This window comes from Apteryx rowi, unplaced genomic scaffold (assembly GCF_003343035.1).
Source record: "Apteryx rowi isolate R43461 unplaced genomic scaffold, aptRow1 scaffold_226, whole genome shotgun sequence".
Taxonomy (NCBI): Eukaryota; Metazoa; Chordata; class Aves; order Apterygiformes; family Apterygidae; genus Apteryx; species Apteryx rowi.
The window spans coordinates 1,033,090-1,051,677 of NW_020448597.1; the positions used below are offsets into that span (position 1 = coordinate 1,033,090).

General features: G+C 37.8%; 1 protein-coding gene across 13 annotated transcripts in view; it reads left to right on the plus strand.

Moving 5' to 3' along the window:
* The window catches only part of VPS50 (VPS50, EARP/GARPII complex subunit), a 104,671-nt gene that overhangs the window by 10,790 nt on the left and 75,293 nt on the right, over positions 1 to 18,588 (plus strand). For 12 of the 13 annotated variants that reach the window (XM_026065368.1, XM_026065369.1, XM_026065370.1 and 9 more), the window contains exons 3-9: positions 3,039 to 3,161; positions 3,769 to 3,840; positions 8,235 to 8,288; positions 14,680 to 14,750; positions 15,179 to 15,296; positions 15,375 to 15,410; positions 18,173 to 18,255. In XM_026065368.1, coding sequence (XP_025921153.1) covers positions 3,039 to 3,161; positions 3,769 to 3,840; positions 8,235 to 8,288; positions 14,680 to 14,750; positions 15,179 to 15,296; positions 15,375 to 15,410; positions 18,173 to 18,255 — 557 coding nt within the window. The remainder of the gene's footprint in view (positions 1 to 3,038; positions 3,162 to 3,768; positions 3,841 to 8,234; positions 8,289 to 14,679; positions 14,751 to 15,178; positions 15,297 to 15,374; positions 15,411 to 18,172; positions 18,256 to 18,588) is intronic. The other variant, XM_026065359.1, reaches the window with a different exon arrangement.

Genomic DNA, 18,588 nt, shown 5'->3' on the forward strand with positions numbered 1-18,588 from the left:
CCGCGGCTTCGCTTGAGCTCGCACCGCTCGCGGCTTCGCGCTGCGCGGCGCTGAGCCTCTTCCAGCTTGAAATCCCGTCCGCTCTGCGTCAGAGCAAGCAAGTGCGCTTCGCTTCTTCTTTTTTCCTCCTTCCTCCATCCAGTGCGAGGTGCTTTAGCGGCGCCAGATCCCCGTCTGTCTGTGGCAGTGGCTCCTTCGGATGTTTTAAAAGACTGTTCACTTCTCCTCCTGCTGCCTGGGCTGTATAGAAAAACACTGCTGTGCTTCGTGGCATCTCGCTCTTGCTCGTAACATGGATGCATTTATCTTGTTTCAATTGATGTATGAAGTAAGGATGTTAGTGAATGTTTAGTAAATTAATCTAAAGTCTGATGCTTTTAGCTAGTGAAATAAACCCTGGACCCTTGGTGATGAAAATGCTGATGTCATGCCCCTCTGTAACACCTCTGTTTTGTCAGAAGTCCTGGAATCGTTGTGGGACACTGGAGTTTGCTGGTTCAGTTTATCAGGGTTACGTTCCAATGCTGAGGAATTTGATCAGAGTTTTTCTTGTCTTTTTGTGAAAGACTAACCTGGCATTTTTCACTTAAGGCCTCTGATAAAAGTTTTGCCTTCCTTTTTATTGGAGCAGCCTCTGGGAAAGGAGGGAGGGCCAATGTTGGTTGAAGAGTCCAATATAGGAAGTGCAAGCGAGGTTCTTGGTCTGCTGTGACAAGTGGAAAGTGCTGGGTTATTGAGAGAAACCTTCCATGGGAGGTTTGTACACATCTTTAATTTTCTAGAAGTCATATCTCCATCTCTGTTTAGACCTCCCAACTGGTTCAAGAAAAATCTGAAATCAGTTAATTTTGTGCAAAGAAGGTAGACCCGTTCTGTTTCCCTTCATAAAAATTCTAGTGTTTAATGGCATGGCTTTTATCGATGTGAATTACGAGGGGTGAGTTGAAAGGTTATGCATTTGTAGTGATGCTGTCTAGCCTGGGTTTACAGAGGTGGTTCTTCTGATTTAAAAATTCAAGGTTTATTTGTTATTTTTTTCTTCTGCAAATGAATCTTTCTTTCCTAAAAAYACAGAGGGCTTGGTGGATCAATGAAGCCAAATCTTCTCTGGATTTGTTAACTTACTGCTTTATCTCGTCTTGCAAGTAACGAGTCAGTCTCTGGCTCTTGTTTCAGTGAGATAGGCCACAGTTAATGGCTGAAGAATTAGCCCAGTTTCTTAAGATTTTGGGGACAGGAGGGTTGTCTCATTAAAATACATTGGAAATAATGTGCCAAATTAATCCTTTTTGATGACATTTAAGTAGATTTATACCAGCGATGATAAATACGTTTGATCTGACTTAATATTACATTTGTTGTGTTGGTTATATATGAAAAAGCTTGGGCTGGAGTTGCTTTTTCTCAAAAGCAGCAGATGGAAAGATATTTCTCCTATATCTTGAATCAAATAATGGCTTTTATGCTGTTTAAGGTGGAACTTCAACACACTTTTTTTCCCTGAGTCACCTGTTTTGTTTTAGCATGGGAGCTGCAAGTTGAAAATGCAACTTAAAGGTTTCTAAGGCAAGTTTTGTCATTGTGCTTGTTAAGCTTGAGCCTTTGTTTAGAAATAGTGGGTGAATGATGCCTATTCATGAAGGACTGAGCAGTTATTTGCTTCCACAGCAGTGACCCTTCTCTGTGAAGAGAATCTCAAGAAGGTATATTTTTGTAAAGATACCTTTTATTCGTTCTGATAATCATTTGAAAGGGATTTTTGGATAAGGTGCATTAAGCTATATGCTGTGTGTACCTGGATGTCTTTTTTTAGTGATATTGCTTTCATAAATATCACTTATAGGCTGAAGCTGATGGCTTGTTTTGGCCATTTTTGGGGTGTCCAGTGTATTCCTTGTGTTTTCTGATAGACACTAATTTGGCAGAATTTGCATTATACTGTAAAGGGATCACACTATTTGGCCTGTGGAATAGTGTTTTGCATGACAAAGTTTAGCTGTTGACAGGACATCTCAGAAATGTTAGAAATGTGTCAGTCTGTGTGTGTGGTGTTTTTTTTTCTTTCTTTCTTTCTTTCTTTTTTTTTTTTTTAAATATCCATTATCTGTAATGTCCATGGAGTCTGGGCCTATGCTGTGTAGCAAAGGATGTTGCAGCTTCTGGGCCTTGCTCGTTTATGGAGCTCACTTATAGTTTGCTCATCGCTCATTTATCATTTTAGACTTTACCCATTCCCTATAGAGTTAATGACCAATTTATGTCTTTAGCATACTGATTATATTCTGAGTATTATAACTTGTTCTGAAATCACAAACAACATTTTTCTGTACAAAAAATTAACAGACTCTGGCTTTTAAGAAACTATCATTGTATTTTTGTAGGATTTTTTTTCTTGGATATTTAAATGAAGAAAACTAATTTGCTGAGAGTGATGTTTGAGTTTTTCCAAATAAATTAAGTATAATGGATCACTCTAAACCAATTAAAATATGACAAATAGCTTGCTGTAATGTACCTTACCCCTCATCATGTATATCCTATGTTTAATGCATTTTAAACAAAAATGATGTTATTTATACATGCGTGATTGTGCTTAGTAACTTTGTTGTGAAACCGGAGTGTTTTAACTTCTTCTGGTGCAGCATTCCCCTGTCCCTTCCTCGCATACCCTCTGGTGACATTGTAGAAACAGCTTGCCAAACCATTTCTAGTTCATTACAAGAATTAGTACAGCATTGTGAACTTCAGGAGAAAAACTATGGACTCTGCATTTGTGTTGTGTGTTACAGATGAAATATATTGCTTAAGAAGTATTTAGATAATCTGTGATGGTGAAGTCTGCACTTTGTTCCTTTGAAAGTTTTGAATATCTTCCTATTTGTAACAGGAAGAACAAGCTGCAGCTGACAGATCTTTTTCTTCCATTACTTCTTGTACTGAAATTATAAATGGCTTTTAAAAACCGCTTGATTTGGTAAAGCGTTGTTCCTGCTAGGATGTGATATGACATTGTGGGAATCCTTTTTTGTTTTGTGAAGGAGGAGCTCCGAGAGTTACGGGAAGAACCAACTGATCCTCAAGTTCAGCAGGAAATAATTAACAGCATTGAAGAAGTATATTTTTCCAATGATTCCTTTGATATTGTGAAATACGAATTAGAGGTAAGTTGTCTTCTTAAAAGAATAGGCAGTAATTTAACCACAAATGAGAGTCAAAAGTCAGCTTCATTTAATGATCCTTTTTTCATTTTGTTTCCTATATTCTGCCTTGATACAAAGCTGCTTTTTTTCTTTTTCTTTTTTTCTTTTTTTTCCCTAGGACCTTCTTGTGATTGTGTGGGTTTTCTTTTGTACGTTATGGAGTCTTTAAACATGGTAGAACATCAGGCCAGTTGTGCTAACATACACTTCGTTATATGAACTATCCACTGTGAAAAGGCCAGAATAGTTGGGGAAAAACACTGTTCTGTATTTTGGGTATTTTTTTTTTAGCAGCCAGAATTAATAGATTGAGACATAATAATTTAATGACTAGAGGTGTGTGTGTGTGTGTGCATGTATATATTGCTTAAAATAAGGGGACTTTGAGATAATTATATTATCTTGTTAACTTAACACTGATTTATTCAGTATCCATCATTTGAATGCAAATTAGATTGCAGAGCCAAAAAGAATGTTTCTTTAATGAAATAGATTGGTTGGTTAATGATGCATGTATATTTTATGTATACTTATTTCTCATGGAATTTAATTTATTGTTTACATGCAGAAGCTTCCTCCAGTACTTAGTCTTCAAGAACTGGAAGAGTACAGAGACAAATTAAAGCAACAGCAAGCTGCTGTAAGTAAAATTGTTTCCTCTGTCCCCTCGGGTAATTTGTTATATTGACAATAAGTGTATTAAGAAGCGCAACTGAAAAAGTTCATTTCATTTCTTAAAACACATGAGATGTTGAACAATCGTCACGTTAATTTTAAATTATGTGCTTTTTTAATAGAAAATCATTAAATAAGTTGTGGTGATAAGTATGTTTTGAAGAATCACGTGCTGACCATTTCTTAAAAAAACTGACTTTCTGTGTTCAGCTTTTCCAATATATTGGAAGACAAGTAGTAAATGTTCATCACAGTACTGAACAGTGCTGTAGCATCTCTTGTTTTGAAGGATTTTTGGCAACATAAAACATAATATTTTTAAACCTCTTTTGAGTTAATATTTTGTGTTATTTTTCATTTGCCAATTTGTTAACTCTCTTCAAGAGTTTCTATTGAATAATGGTATATAATAGTAAAATTAATGAAACATAACAGTGAATAACTATAATGTATGGGGGATAATCAGTTGCAGTTTCTGAAAGGTACTCATTACATTTCAGGCTTTTTTTTCTTTTCATACATTAATTACTGATTCATTGCACTTTTAAATGTGAATAATATGGTATGGGAAATTAATATAGTAGCATTTGGAGAACAGCTGCAAGTAATAAGCATAGCTCATGTCTTTAAATGAGGGAAATGTACAGAAGGAAAATACTGAACCTTTTACATGGAGAACAAGTTCCTTCTAAGACAGCTTTTCCTGGAATAAACCTATGCCTGTGAAGTTTTTTAAAGTATCAGTGAAAAGCTGAGCAAATGGATATTCTTCTTCAAAAGGTAGAAGGAAAGAAAAAAGAGAAGATTGAAAGAGCTAATTTTTTTTTCAGAGAAAAGTCTTAAGAGGACATCTGGTGGTGACCTAGTTTTGCTGGGAAATGCACTCAAGGCTCAAACTACTTCGTAGAGCCATGCTGAATAGTTCTTGTACCTGTTGTCTTGGCTGTTCTACGTACACAGCTGGAAACAACTGCAGCTAGTGGAGTGGTTTCAATGTGTGGCTACTACTGAATCATGTGAACTGGAAGGTGCATGCAGCTAATGAGTAATAGGGGAGAGCAGTGATGGTTAGGTCTCTGGGAAATATGGCCCAGGCTTGTTTTTCTTTAAATTGTTTTTTCTTTCCTCAAAGCCAAAAATTCTGACAGGAAACATGTGTGCAATTCCTCCCCCCCATCTTCCCCCCGCTTCCCGCATCCTTTCTCCGGTTGGGCCTCTTCTGTGCTTTCCTTAACTTAGTGTAAATATGATTCTGCTGTAGGAAGGGATTGCCATTTGGGTTTATTTTCCTCCTTGGGAATGTGCTGAATTACTAACATTTTTTACATACTGTGTATTAACTCCTTGTGTAGTATTTCCAGGGCAGAAAGGAGGAGAAAACATGCATCAGTCTCTCACTCTCAATTGTTGTCTCTTTATCTTGTGATAAATCATTTAGATTACTATCTGTCTGGAGAACATTCGTGTTCTTCATGCAAGACCATATTGCACAATTTGGTACATTGTTAATTTATCCCTAAAAATGTCTTGACCCTTGTTGGAGTGAGGGAGGGGACCCCGGAGTAACGATGAGTCTCAATATGAGTATGGTCGTTCTCCCTTCATTAGAGCTTACACAAAGTATATATATCGACAAGCAATACGCATGCGCTAGCAATAGTTACATGATTGGTTACAGTTTCTGTCCATACGTATAAAGCGGRTACATGATTGGTGCAAGGTTGCTGTCCGCGCTCCATCGACATTTATGGAACCTAGTTCCGTCCAGACTTGTTTACCAGTTTTGTGAATACCTTCTTTTGTAGTGCTCAAGGCCGCTGCAAGGCTTGCTTGGCCGCTGCAAGGCTCGCTCGCCTTGGCSTACATTCCTTCCCTTACCCTGAGAACGGGATTGCTCATCCCAATCAGATCATGCCCTCTCTCGCTTAACCATTCCTCCACAGACCCTGATTGTGAATAGATTAGTAGATGGAGGACTCAAGAAGTCCATCTGCAGATCACACAGTACTTTTGAAATCTATGCTTTTGAAAAAGAATAAATACTGMCTTTTTCATTAGGTGTGCAGTTTCAGTGCATGTATTTGTAGCTGACATGAATTTACAGTAGTGATTTAGAGATAATTCCAGCTTTAAAATTTCTGTAATATACAGTACTCAAATGACTAAGTTATTTGTAAAAGAGCTCTGATTGATCTTTCACTTCTCGCTGCCTTTTACCATATGCTTTTATACAATTGATCTTGGTCATGTCTTTGTCCTAGGGGTCACTATAGACTCAGTATTTACTTGTAGTTTTTCCCATTGCAAATTTCCATTTGACTGAATGCGTTCAGACCCACTCAAGACTTCTTTGCTGTGTGTATCATCCTGATTTTAATCTGAGTAATCATCTTGATACAGATAATTTGAATCGGGGTTTTTTTTAGTTGTACATCCGTTTGGCTCCATTTTAATTAATAGGCTGATATCCATAGCTGCATTTTTTTCATCAGGAGATGAAACAAAATCATTTTTTCTGATCTGATTAAGGAAGAGGAACTTGTTTTCAAGATCCCCTCATGCAACATTGCATCTTCCACAGATTGAAAATTGAAGCCAGTTTCATTGGAATCCAGAACTGCAATTGTTAATGAATGTTAAGAATTAAAAAATAAATCCATACAATTGTATGGAGGCTGCCAAAAGGGGTGGTACAATTTGCAAGTGAAAGGAAGTAATCTGGGATAAGATGGCTTATCCAAAAGAGAGAGAGACAATAGCTTGGAAGTGCAGAAAGGCGCTATCAGTAAGACTGGCAAAACAACAAAAATTGTCTGTGGCAGATGCTTGATAGAGTTGAAGATGTTTTTTATGGGCATTTGAGAATCTGCAAAATAAAGCAGTGTACAAAAACTGAGAACAAAATGCCGCTCCTTTTATTCCTGTGTACTGCTTGATGAATCCCTTTTACAGTGAAGAATCAAACTGTTAGATTTGAACTAGGGGGACACATGATTTGTAAAAACTTTAGGAGAAGGATATACTTGCATGTACGAGGCTATGTGGGAGGAGATGTTGGTAGGGAAGATGATAATTTTCACAAGATATAGACTGTGCACAGAAGAAAATTTCTTCAAAACCCCAAGATGATATAGGCCTGTGTAGCTTTTGGGCTAATAATGTCCTTTCTTGCCTCTTTTTTCTCTGCACAGTGGCTGGTTCTTTTGCTGTCCTGCAGAAGAAAGCTACTTTATCTATAGAACAACTAAGAAAGTTTAAAATTATTTGGTGATTCCGGCTTTTTTTTTTCTTTTTTTTTAAATGTGGAAGAAGGAAAGCATAGCTAGATATGTGCCCCTTGTCCAGATTGCCAGTTGATGATATTAGTACTTTGAAGACCAGTTGTTTACAGGTGGGAGCAAGGCTAGGAGCTAACCTGATCAAGCCACTGTAAGTTTGCTATAGGAATGCTGACTGAAGATGCCAACTTCATGCTGGAGTTGACTAAGCAGGATGCAAACCTGCTGAATATAAAAACCTCCTCATCTCTCTTTTCCACTATTGCAGTGTGAGCTGGCTGAGTGCCACTGCCAGTTTTATTTGATTTTCATTCCCAGGAATATTGGTCCTTGAGACAAGAATATAGAGCAATACAAATAGTTTCTTTGTCATGTTTGGAACTCTTTCTTAAATGCTTGTAGTCCCTGCTGGAAGAAAACTGTTTTCAACCTTGACTTTACATAGCTGTTACTGTTGGATTTTTTTATTTTGTGCATTTACGCACAAGACACTGACCAAAGTAAAAATACCCATTTTTAAATTCAGTACAGACAGCAGTTCTCAGTAGCATTCCATTTACTGGTAGTTCAGAACAGTGGATAAAATTCTAAAATACGGATTCTCTGTGTGGTAAAGAAAGGGTATAATGTGTGCAGAGAATATTTGTTTGGACGTGGATTTTAATTAATACAGTATCTGTTTGAAAGGTAAGTGTCCTCACAGCTAATTTAGATCTCCAGGGTAGGTGGTTAACTTAAATTTGTACTCTAGCCGTAGACTAAGCAGAATGTAAGCAGTTCTAGAGTTCCATATTATTTCTATTTTTGTTTCCAGCATATTCTAGAAGCAGTGAGGTAAGGGATTAATTTAAAAATGCCCACTAATTCCCGGATGGAACTGTAAACATGTATTTCTTTCTTGCTGCCAAGGAAAGCTGAATGCCATTTTTAGGATTTTTACTTTTTTGTGGCATATTTATTAATAAATGTGAAGATTACAGAAATAAATGATATGGAATCACAAACTTCTTGTAGAACTTCAGTATAGGGACTGCCTACTTTGAGATTGCTGTGTATTACATTTAATATTCTCCTTTTGAAGGTATCTAAGAAAGTTGCAGACTTGATTCTTGAAAAGCAGCCTGCATATGTTAAGGTAAGACAACCAATAGTCACTTTTTAACAGTAAATGTCTTCCATGAATTAAAATAACTCTAGCTAATGTGTTATGGGGGGTTTTCTTATGTTTTGGTTCTTCTGGTAACTAATAAGATGCTGTAGTTCTTAATCTATAGGTATTTAGTGATTGTTTTATTTAAAATTCAGACTGGCTGTCAACATCAGTGGTTCTAGATACATTCCTGCCTAAATTAAACACAGCTCAAGTGTCTAGAATGATCTGACTTGATTTCACATTGTGTGAACAACTTTAACTCAAGTTCTGTTGAACTAGCAAAGAGAATAGATTTCGAAGGGCTGCTTTACATCAGGTGCAATGCATACATGGTACGAGGAATTACTGGCTTTTAGAGCTTGGCGCAGAAAGTTCTAAATTCTGACTGGAGTCCATTTTGTGCTGTACTAATGCTGGTCTTGTTTGGATGGGGATGGACAGCATTAAATCTAGTAACTGATTAGTGGAGATGCTAGCAGCCGGGCTGTAACCAGTTGYGTGTGTATGCTAAGCCTCTATCTGCAAAAATGAAAAGAACCAAGCGCATTTTGAGCTGGAGGTTCTTTAAGATGATAAAGGCTTTTCAGTACAGGCATACCTTGGAGACATTGCGGGTTTGGTTCCAGACCACTGCAATAAAGCAAATATCGCAATGAAGCAAGTCACATGAATCTTTTTGGTTTCCCAGTGCATAAAAAAGTTATGTTTACACTATACTGTAGTCTATTAAGTGTGCAATAGCATTAGGTCTAAAAAAAATGTACATAATTAAAAAATACTTTATTGCTAAAAAATGCTAACTGTCATCTGAGCCTTCAGCGAGTTGTAATCTTTTTGCTGATGGAGGGTCTTGCCTYGATGTTGATGGCTGCTGACTGATCAGGGTTGTGGTTGCTGAAGGTTGGGGTGGCTGTGGCAAGTTCTTAAAACAAGACAGCAATGAAGTTTGCTGCATTGACTGACCCTTCCTTTCATGAAGGATTTCTCTTTAGCATGCGATGCTGTTTGATAGCATTTTACCCACAATAGAACTTCTTTCAAAATTGGAGTCAGTCCTCTCAAACCCTGCTGCTGCTTTATCAACTAAGTTTATGTAATATTCTAAGTCCTTTGTTGTCATTTCAACAATGTTTATAGCATCTTCACCAGGAGTAGATTTCATCTCACGAAACCACTTTCTTTGCTCATCCATAAGAAGCAACTCCTCATCCGTTCAAGTTTTATCATGAGATTGCAGCGATTCAGTTGCATCTTCAGGTTCCGCTTCTAATTCTAGTTCTCTTGCTATTTCCACCACATCTGCAGTTACTTCCTCCACTAAAGTCTTGAACCCCTCAAAGTCATCCATGAGGGTTGGAATCAGCTTCTTCCAAACTCCTGTTAACGTTGATATTTTGACCTCCTTCCATGAATCACAAATGTTCTTAATGGCATCTAGAATGGTGAATCCTTTCCAGAAGGTTTTCAATTTACTTTGCCCAGATCCATCAGAGGAATCACTGCATATCCCAGCTATAGCCTTACAAAATGTATTTCTTAAATAATAAGACTTGAAAGTCGAAATTACTCCTTGATCCATGGGCTGCAGAATGGATGTTGTGTCAGCAGGCATGCAAACAACATTAATCTCATTGTACATCTCCATCAGAACTCTTGGGTCACCAGRTGCATTGTCAATGAGCAGTAATATTGTGAAAGAAATCTTTTTTACTGAGCAGTAGGTCTTAAAACTAATCAGTAAACCATGCTGTAAACAGATGTGCTGTCATCCAGGCTTTGTTGTTCCATTTATAGAGCACAGGCAGAGTAGATTTAGCATAATCCTTAAGGGCCCTAGGCTTTTCTGAATGGTAGGTGAGTGTTGGCTTCAACTTAAAGTCACCAGCTGCATTAGCCCCTAACAAGAGAGTCAGCCTGTCCTTTGAAGCCAGGCATTGACTTCTCCTCTCTAGCTATGAAAGTCCTAGGTGGCATCTTCTTCCAATAGAAGGCTGTTTCATCTACGTTGAAAATCTGTTGTATAGTGTAGCCGCCTTCCTCAAGTATCTTAGCTAGATCTTCTGGATAACTTGTTGCAGCTTCTGCATCAGCACTTGCTGCCTCACCTTGCACTTTTATGTTATGGAGACAGCTTCTTTCCTTAAGTCTCATGAGCCAACCTCTGGTGGCGTCAAACTTTTCTTCTGCAGCTTCCTCACCTCTCTCAGCCTTCATGGAATTGAAGAGAGTTAGGGCTGTGCTCTGGATGAGGCTTTGGCTTAAGGGAATGTTGTGGCTGGTTTGATCTTCTATCCAGACCGCTAAAACTTTCTACATATCAGCGATAAGGCTGTTTGGCTTTCTTATTTGTGTGTTCACTGGAATAGCACTTTGAATTTCCTTCAAGAACTTTTTCTTTGCATTCACAACTTGACTAACTGTTTGAAAGTTTGAAATGAAACTTTCAAATGAAATTTTGAAATATTGCGAGAATTGCCAAAATGTGACACAGAGACACAAAGTGAGCACATGCTGTTGGGAAAAATGGCGCCGATAGACTTGCTCAACGTAGGGTTGCCACAAACCTTCAATTTGTAAAAAAAAAAAAAAAACGCAGTATCTGTGAAGCGCAATAAAAGGAGGTATGCCTATATAACCATTTTTAAGAAAGCTTTCTGAAAACATGAATTCACAGGCTTGACTGGTACTTGTAATGGACTTGAACAGGAGCATCTCTAGTACCTGTGTTGAGTGGTTTCTGATCTTTTTCCATAAAAGAAAACGGCAATGATCTTCCTTAACACTTAACCAGAAATCTGCCACTAATTTCAGGCAGTTGTGGGAGGGAAGCGTCAAAGAGATGACTGAGCTGGATATGGAGCCTCAGTGTGTCCAGGAAGTCTGAGAGCAAAACAAAGTGTAACTGCTTTAGAAACTTGCAATAAAACATGAGTATGGCTTCTCTCTCTTCACTCCCTAAATATAATAGGGCGAACAGCTATCATAATGATTCTCTAAAGAGAAGGTGTTTTTTTCTACCCATCTATTTTTGATAATGCCCCTGTACATTTGGTCATCTCAGCCCGGTTTTATCTAATCTTCACAGGAAATGACAGTAAGAATTCTGCAGAGGAAGAACTCTAGATTGTCATCAAAGTAGTCTGAGAATTATCCTGTGATGGATAGTTAGGGGTGTCTGCAGCACCTCACATAATGGTGCCTTTTTAATGTGCTCCCTGTGATAGTCCAGCAGTACTTGAGTTTGATCTCAAAGGCAAAATGCTGGACTAGTTCTTTTTACTGTCTCTAATACTGGCAGAACCTAATAAGTCTGCCATTGCAGTGATATGTGAAATGACTTCAGCAATTAATGACAATGCTAGGACCCTTGCTGAAGAGGATAGAAAAAAAATTTGCTTTGCTGCTTTTTAGAATTAATTATTCCCTCTGCTTACAACATTTGTGTCTTGTGCTGTGGCTGCTCACACTTCAGCTATTCCCTTTGGTCTCGTCTTGAGATTTGGGGGACCTGTACATTTGGACATAGTGTGAGGAGAGTGACTACCATGGGCCTTCTCTGTAGGTCATAGCATTGTGCAGTGTTAGGCGAATGATTCAAGACCAAGAGCCATGAGAATTGTCAGCCTTTCCAAGGAAACATTTGAAGCTGGTTCTGCATCTCCCCAGTTGTGATGGATCACGCTTTCTGAATCCTTCACTGCAATGATACTGAAGAAAGTATTCTGACAGCACTGATTTGTTGCATTTCTCATTTTGGTCTAGAAGCTGGAGAGGGCTTGGGAGGGCAATGATGGTTGTCTTTGGTGATGGAGGTCTTTTTCCTCCTTTGTTAACTTTCTTCCTGTTACATCCTTCCTTCTGTTGCCTCCTGCTTCTCAGCTGATATGTTCTTGCTGCAGGCTGGGGCTGGTGCCTCCTGGGTGTTAACCTCTGGATGTCATGGAGCTGGAGCTCTTTTCCTCTTTAGTCTCGATGGCATAACTTCCTCTTCTGCTCGCTTGCCTCCCATGGCCCGCATGTCCTGCCTAACTGATCTTCCATGTGCAGCATCTGTGCTGTGTCATTTTGCTGGGTAGAAGGAAGCTGGTGTCAAGGGAAGAATGGAGGGGTGAGCATTGTTTGCCTCATCTCCTGTGACAGCTGGAGGGGGAAAAAAGCTGGGAGAGTAGTATTTCAGTTTTAGGTAAAGGGATTGGGTGGGAGCCTATTGCAGGAGGCAGCTGGGGTAGTGCTGTGGTGCTCCAGTCTTTATAAGAGAGTGCAGAGCAGGGTGGAAGTACTAGGGTATTTGTATGACATCAGATCTCATTGATGTAGTTTGGTGTTGTGCATGTTCAGGATTAGTAGCGTTTATTGGACAAGCGCTGCTTTTTCTGAACCTAGCAGCTTCACTTTGAAAGTCCCCTCTCAATCCATAATAGTTTTGTGGAGAACATGCTTCTCGCATTTTTGCAGTGTAATTTTAAAATGCCAAGCTTAACAAATGGGCTATGGTAGAGTGTTCAAGACGCATTAATTTCTTATCTGAGCAGTATCTTAGTGAGGCACGTTTCTATGTGTGGTTTATACTAAAAAGCTCTTTCTGGAGTTTCCAAAGGGACAGTTAAAAATCCATCATGCCAATGAGAATCTTTAAGAGAAAGATCTCAGATGTATATTTGCCTGATTAAGTCAATAATCCTGTATACAACTAAGTGTGTTATGTATGGACACAGGCTTATACAGAGCTCTTCTTTTCAGTGGATTTAAGTAGCAGAGACTTCTGGCAGGCAACTTAGGACTGGCCTTCCCACAAACTCATATGAATTTAACGATGTGCTGTGGGTAATTCATCATGGCAACTCAAATTCAATATCAAATTACAGTAACAGGTTATTAGAAGAAGAAAAGATGCACTTGATTCTCTGTCTCCTGGACATGTTGTTAGCACTGTGCAAAGAAATGTGTGTGGAAGTCATGGTTTGCACCCCACTTTTAATATGAAGTGCTGATCTAGCGGGCACCTATATGGCCTATGAAAGGTAGGTCACAAACGCAAGGCAGTTTGGTTTATAGCTTTCTCCTCTCCTTTGAAGGGAGAAAGGGAACAGCCAATGAGTGGAAAATAGGCTGGCTGTCAGAAAAGAAAAAAAGCTATTCAGCCGTAAATGCTGGACTGAAGGTTCCTTCTCTAGGGACCCTGAGGCTGCCCTGTCTCCTGGTGCCTCTCCATCTGGTTATGTTTAAGGGACAAGTGTTGCAGAATCTGCGCGAGAGGTGAGATTTAAATGGAATGATGCCTTAAGTGGAATGTTTCCTCGTGAAAGAGGAAACAATAGTCTTTTGCAAATGTCACAGCTATTCAAAGTATGTTTTTAGTGAAAAGTATATTGTACATGCTGAGGACAGTAATGTTTGAATTTGGTTTCTTAAGGTATTATGCAAATAAGTACCTAAGCTCTATTTTTTCCAAAAGCAAAGTTAGTAACATCAAGGAAGAACTATTTTTTTGAAAGGTCCAGCTCAGTGATTTATCAGAATTGCTTATATCTTTGGAAACTTTGACCAGGAGATGATATTAAGCTGAATTAAACTTTAAACTGGTTTTAGTTTTTCATATCTTTAAATATTCAGTTTAGTTTTTAAAGTGAGTTTCCCCTGTCCCTGTGGAAGGTGCTTGATATATTTTAGAATGACTAGCTGTATTAAAGTTTTTTTTTTTTCTTTAACATGAGGTGAGTGCTCACTTTTCTGCAATGCTGTTCCTAACAAAAGAAATCCTAGTATGTATATTAAAAGCTTGATTATTTTAAGTCATTCAAATTATACTAGGTTCTTCACAAAGTCAAAATCAAGCTAAATTCATATCGCCTGCGCTGAAGAGTTTTCAGCTGAAATTCAACAGGATACAATTAAGGTTCATTATGAAGTGACATCTATTAAATTGCTAGAACACAAGTGCTTCTAAACAAGAAATTGCTGTGTGAATTTTTTTTTTTTTTTTTTAAACACTATTCTCTGGCATATTAATGCAAATTAAGCCTCGTGCTTCTGTCCCTGAAGTTTTGATCGTTCCATTATGGTCTATTCTATTAATGGTATAGAGATTCTTATGCCAAATGTGCTGTGTATCAATGTAGAGGAAATAGATATTGAGGGTCCCACTGAAATAGATTTCAAGTCTCTTTCTTCAAAAGAGAATTATATTTCAAAAGATAGTTTATTTTAATGTTACATTCTAGTGTTTAGTATCTATAAAATGACAAAACAAATTATATATAAAGTAACCAGACAAAGTCACTAAAACATCTTGTGATAAATCCTGCTAATCACTGGTCTTTGCTAATATATTGTAAACTTTAACTTGTATTTTTAACCTGTTGCCTCTCTGTAGGAACTTGAACGTGTCACATCATTGCAGACTGGCCTTCAGTTAGCGGCTGTCATTTGCACAGATGGAAGAAGGTATCTTGCTTGATTAATGGCAGAAATTGAAAGGGGATGAAGGGATTTAAGAAGGTGTCCATAAACCCAGGAAATTTGTTTGCTGATACTATTTCTTGATTATGTGCTGAAAGGAATTAATAATAGTAGCTAAAGATATTAAAATCAGTTGCTGCTTTTCTTGCAGTTCTCAGTGAAGAGCTGAATTGAAAGTTCTGTTTAAACAGAAACCTCTTGGGATAGGCCATTGATCCCCAGATAGATTCTGCAGAAAGGGAAACGTACCTTCTTAATTGTCTGCTGATATCATTTCAGTTTCTGGATTTCCCTAGCAATGCCGACAGCATTTTTTTCTAGCATGTAATTTTGAGGTACCTGATAGAATTTATTGAAATAAGCTTTATTTTACATATTGCTGAGAGTGTCGTGTTCATTGTTAACTTCTACAGGCATTTAAATATTGCAAAGGAAGGCTTTACACAGGCTAGTTTGGGGCTTCTTGCAAATCAAAGGAAACGACAGTTACTTGTTGGACTACTGAAATCTCTGAGAACAATAAAAACACTGGTATGTACAATTGTTTTGGTTTAATGGTAAAATACTTAATTTCTATGTAGTTATCACTGTTTTCTTTTTATTTTTTAGCAAAGAACTGATGTGCGTTTGAGTGAAATGTTGGAGGTAAGTTCCTGCCAGTTCATGCCATATTTCGAAGTTACTCTAAGTCTACTTTTGTCAGTGCTTTTAATTCTGTCCCTGCCTGCCTTCCTGTTTCAAACAGGTTATGTTGTGTGTGTATGTGTGAGGAGAAAAAAACTTTTTTTTTCTGCTGTTCAGGTTTTAAATGTGAGAAATACTTCGTGTCAAGCTAAATACTGCCGTATAGGAAAAATAGTATTTTCTGTCAAAGACTCAAGCCTCCCTTTAGATCTGAGTACTGAGGCTGGCATTAGTTCAATAAGAGTGTTGTGAAGTCTCCTTTCCTCCTCTTCCCCCTGCCCCCACACCCACGTACTCCTTTTCTGATGTTGACTTGATATTTGGAAGAAAAAGGAGGTTGAGATTTAGCTGACTGTTGATATGTTTGATTTGGATAAAATACTCCTAGTATATCACTGTACAAATTTATATACAGGCTCCCTACTTAGTATTTTATTTTTAAGTGTAGGAGCTTCTTTTCTTATTCGGAGGATTGACTTTTTAATATTCAGTTGCAGGAGACATCGTAGCATTCAGGCCATGCCACTGAAAATTCTACTTCTGCAGTATACATACTGCCCAAGAATGTAGTAGAGTGCATAGAACAAAAATAAGACCTTGTCTTAAGGTGATTAGATTGTGCAAAAGTCAATTTTATGAATTTATTGGCAGTTAGATTTTAATCATGTAGTGTAACAATTCTGACTTACTAATTTGCAAATATTTACAGTTGTTATTGGATAGAACATCATTATGGTAATCACTAGTTATTCATTTTGAGGACTGAGTTTTGCAAGTTTTAACTCTTAATATTCTTTGAATCTAATTCTATCTTGGGTAATATATCTTATCTCAGTACACTTAGTTACTCTTTACCAACAAAGAACGTACTAATTCAGCCAAGGCAGCATAAATGTTGTCTTTTGCTTAGGAAGCCCTGTGAAGTGATGAGCTTGCCATTTCTGTGCTTTATTGTATTGCACAGGAAATCAGCTCTTCACTGTCTACTCGTAGGAGTTGTCTTTAGACAGAGGTGTGGGCGTTACATCCTCGCATACCCTAAGGTCAGGTTACTATAATTTAAAAACCACTGACAAACATTAAGGGCTAGAACTATGCTTTCCAGTGAAGTGGAGTTTTAGAGCTAAGCTAAATGTTTGCTCCCAAATAAGGTATCCCAATGTTGGCCAATTTATTGTCTTTACTCCAAGAGGAAGGTAGTAGCTTGGAATATGCATGAAGGCTACTAGTAGCCATTCAGAGAAGAACGTTTAGATAGAGTTCCTAATTAAAAAAGACCAGACAGGAAGCTATAATAACTTACAGGGATCAGCTGCATCTGGGATATATTAGTAATGTGTGTTATGCAAGTGGGCTTTCTGATGCAAGATGGAGATATGTGAGTATGATCCTAAAGGTCACATTCATATGTGATGAGTAAGTTGGTGTAAAGTGAGTGGGTTAAGTTCTTATTTGTCTCAACTAAGAGACCATATGCTCAGAGGATATAATCTAAATAGAGCTGACTTGCAAAGGAAAGCGAACGTGTCTGCGTTGTGGTGAGCTGGCCTGTGAAGCTTGCTACTTTACCATTTTACTAGACTTAATGGATGAAGTGCCAGGTCTCCAATGGCGAGAAATGCAAAGAGTTGTAAATGCACCAATCATTTTAGACCAATTTACTGTTCTGTTTTCATCTAATGGCTAATGTTTTTTCTAGCTAAACTTGATCTGCATTAGAATGTTTCTGTTAACAACTTCATTTCAGAAACTCCCTTATGATAGTAGCTGAAAATAAATTGCCTTTGCATTTTTGCTCTTCAGTCAATGACTTTGAAATTCCCGTAACAGCTTTGCATTTGAGCTCTCTGAAGCACATAATATAATGGATGTAATTAGGAGGAAAAAAAAAAGGGGGGGGTGCTCTTAGCTGTTAAAGAGAGTTTTCCTTCTTCCCAGAGCCTTTCTGGCCAAACAGAAGACTAAAATAGTAATTATACCCAAGAGATTGCCTGTGTTCTGTTGGAAAGATGCTGTGGTTTTATATTTGGATGAGGGGGGCTGTTTTGTTTTTTTGTTCATTTTGGTTTTGTTTTGTTTTGTCCTGGCATCTTCATATACTTCCTGATGTATTTGTCTGCAATATAGGATATTCTCCTTATAAATTGGCACAATTTTTCCATTCTTTTTAGGTATGTTCCTTTTTTCCTGGGGTCTTCTGTGAGCCAGTTGCCTTAAATTCATTTCTAATTAGCTTTAGAATGTGTCAAACTAAATAGAATGTGTTTAATAGAGGAGTTTCTCCCTTTTCTCTTTTTTTTTGGTTTTGTAAAGTATGCCTACAGACTGCTTGTGCCTGAACTTGCCTCTTTGCTTACTCGTGAATAGGTCATATTGTATTAAAAAAGGTTTGAGAGTTAACTGAGAAAATATTAGTTCTTTTGTAGTAAGAGCTTTCTGATATGTTTTGTACAAATGCATAATTAAACAAAATGGAGCCAGTTGTGTAAGATAACATAATACATGTAGGGTTGTTAATGTGCTGCCTGTTTCTAATTTTAAATTGCTTGAGCACAGAGTTAAGTTCTGCAATAAAACCTCAGTAGCGTCCTTTTAACTTCATACTGCCTAGGTATAAGAGGAGAATTATTTTGTTTTTAGTATTTATACACGCTTAACAAAAATGAACGTTTCAGTTTTTGCTTCAAAAGCTACATTAGCCTTCCACTGTATTTTATCCTAAGGAAGAGGACTATCCAGGAGCAATTCAGCTGTGCCTGGAATGTCAGAAAGCAGCCAGCACTTTCAAACACTACAGTTGTATAAGGTAAGGTGACATTGTGCTGGTTTCAGCTTCTGGATGGTATTTATTTGCAAATGTTATAAACCAGTGATGATTAATTCTCAGTTTCTGAAGCAGAAGTTTACATTCTGGAATTAATCTAACCGTAGCTAGGTGGTTTGGGGAGGGTGATTTACCCTGCTTCTTGGCAAGGAAATCAGCTTATGCAGAGTTTCATGCTGCAATGGAGAATTTGCTTTCAGAACTGGAACTAATTCACATATCTGCAGCTTCTAGCCTAGAAAGACTTGCTTTTTACAAAGAAAAAAGAGGTTGGGATAAACATTAAGTTCAAAGTCGTAATAGATACAACAATAA